The sequence below is a fragment of the Penaeus monodon genome, chromosome 23, assembly GCF_015228065.2.
Source record: "Penaeus monodon isolate SGIC_2016 chromosome 23, NSTDA_Pmon_1, whole genome shotgun sequence".
In the NCBI taxonomy this organism is placed as follows: Eukaryota; Metazoa; Arthropoda; class Malacostraca; order Decapoda; family Penaeidae; genus Penaeus; species Penaeus monodon.
This window is the reverse complement of record NC_051408.1, coordinates 37170341-37171180: the sequence shown is the minus strand read 5'-3', so window position 1 is coordinate 37171180 and position 840 is coordinate 37170341. Positions and strand designations below refer to the sequence as shown.

Below are 840 nucleotides of genomic sequence, written 5' to 3'. Positions count from 1 at the left end.
AAAAATGGTTTTATTTTCTCCAGAAATTATGTCATGCAAATATCGCAGTAACGCCCCAACAAACAACCCAGATGAGGGTTTTGATGACACTGTTCGTTGAGGAGCTGAAAGTAAAATTTTTTCACCGCAAAAAATTTCCAAATCCAGGGGCTTTGAGGATATTCCAAACTGATAATTACCGGAAAAATGAAGTCCTCCTACACACTGATTATGTTTTAGGGTTGGTATAAGCTTATTTGTTTTTTTCTAAAAAAAAAAGTTGATTATGATTGTTTGCCACAAGGAAAATTTGGGGGTGTTAATCTTAACAGAATTGCTAAAATGCTTTTGCATTTATTTTTTGGAATCGCATTATAATCCAAAAAGATTTAATTGGATATAAAGAAAGGTGAATTTAATTTAGTTTTATGAGAATGCCCTATATGATAGAAAAAAAATAATTTCTAAAAATTTCCCTTTTTTTCAACCTGGACAATGTTAATGTGTGAACACCAGTTTGACTCTTCATCCAAAACATATATTCCCACTCATTTTTGAAATTTTTTTCGGATACAGGAGTCAAAATTGCCAGTTACAAAATTTGGTACCCGACTTATCAAATTTTAAAAGGGGAAGGAAATGCAGTATTTTTTTCGTTCAGTATTTTTTCATAAAAAATATTCTTTTAACTGCCAGGCTACAAGAGCAACTGAATCTTTGGGTTATGGGTGAGCTTCACAATAACAAGACTATGTAATAGAGAGTGAAGCCTGAAAACCTGAGGGGCACGGAGGTTTTTCAAGAGGTATATTTCTTTTTTTCTCTGTGCGAAAAATGAACATAGTAAAATATGCCTTGGGG

General features: G+C 32.7%; 1 protein-coding gene across 1 annotated transcript in view; it reads right to left on the bottom strand.

Moving 5' to 3' along the window:
- LOC119588230 overlaps window positions 1-840 on the bottom strand; it is a gene marked incomplete in the record, with an annotated part of 18655 nt that overhangs the window by 11379 nt on the left and 6436 nt on the right. The window contains 1 exon segment of the mRNA XM_037936930.1: window positions 681-802. Within this exon segment, the coding sequence (XP_037792858.1) occupies window positions 681-802 (122 nt within the window).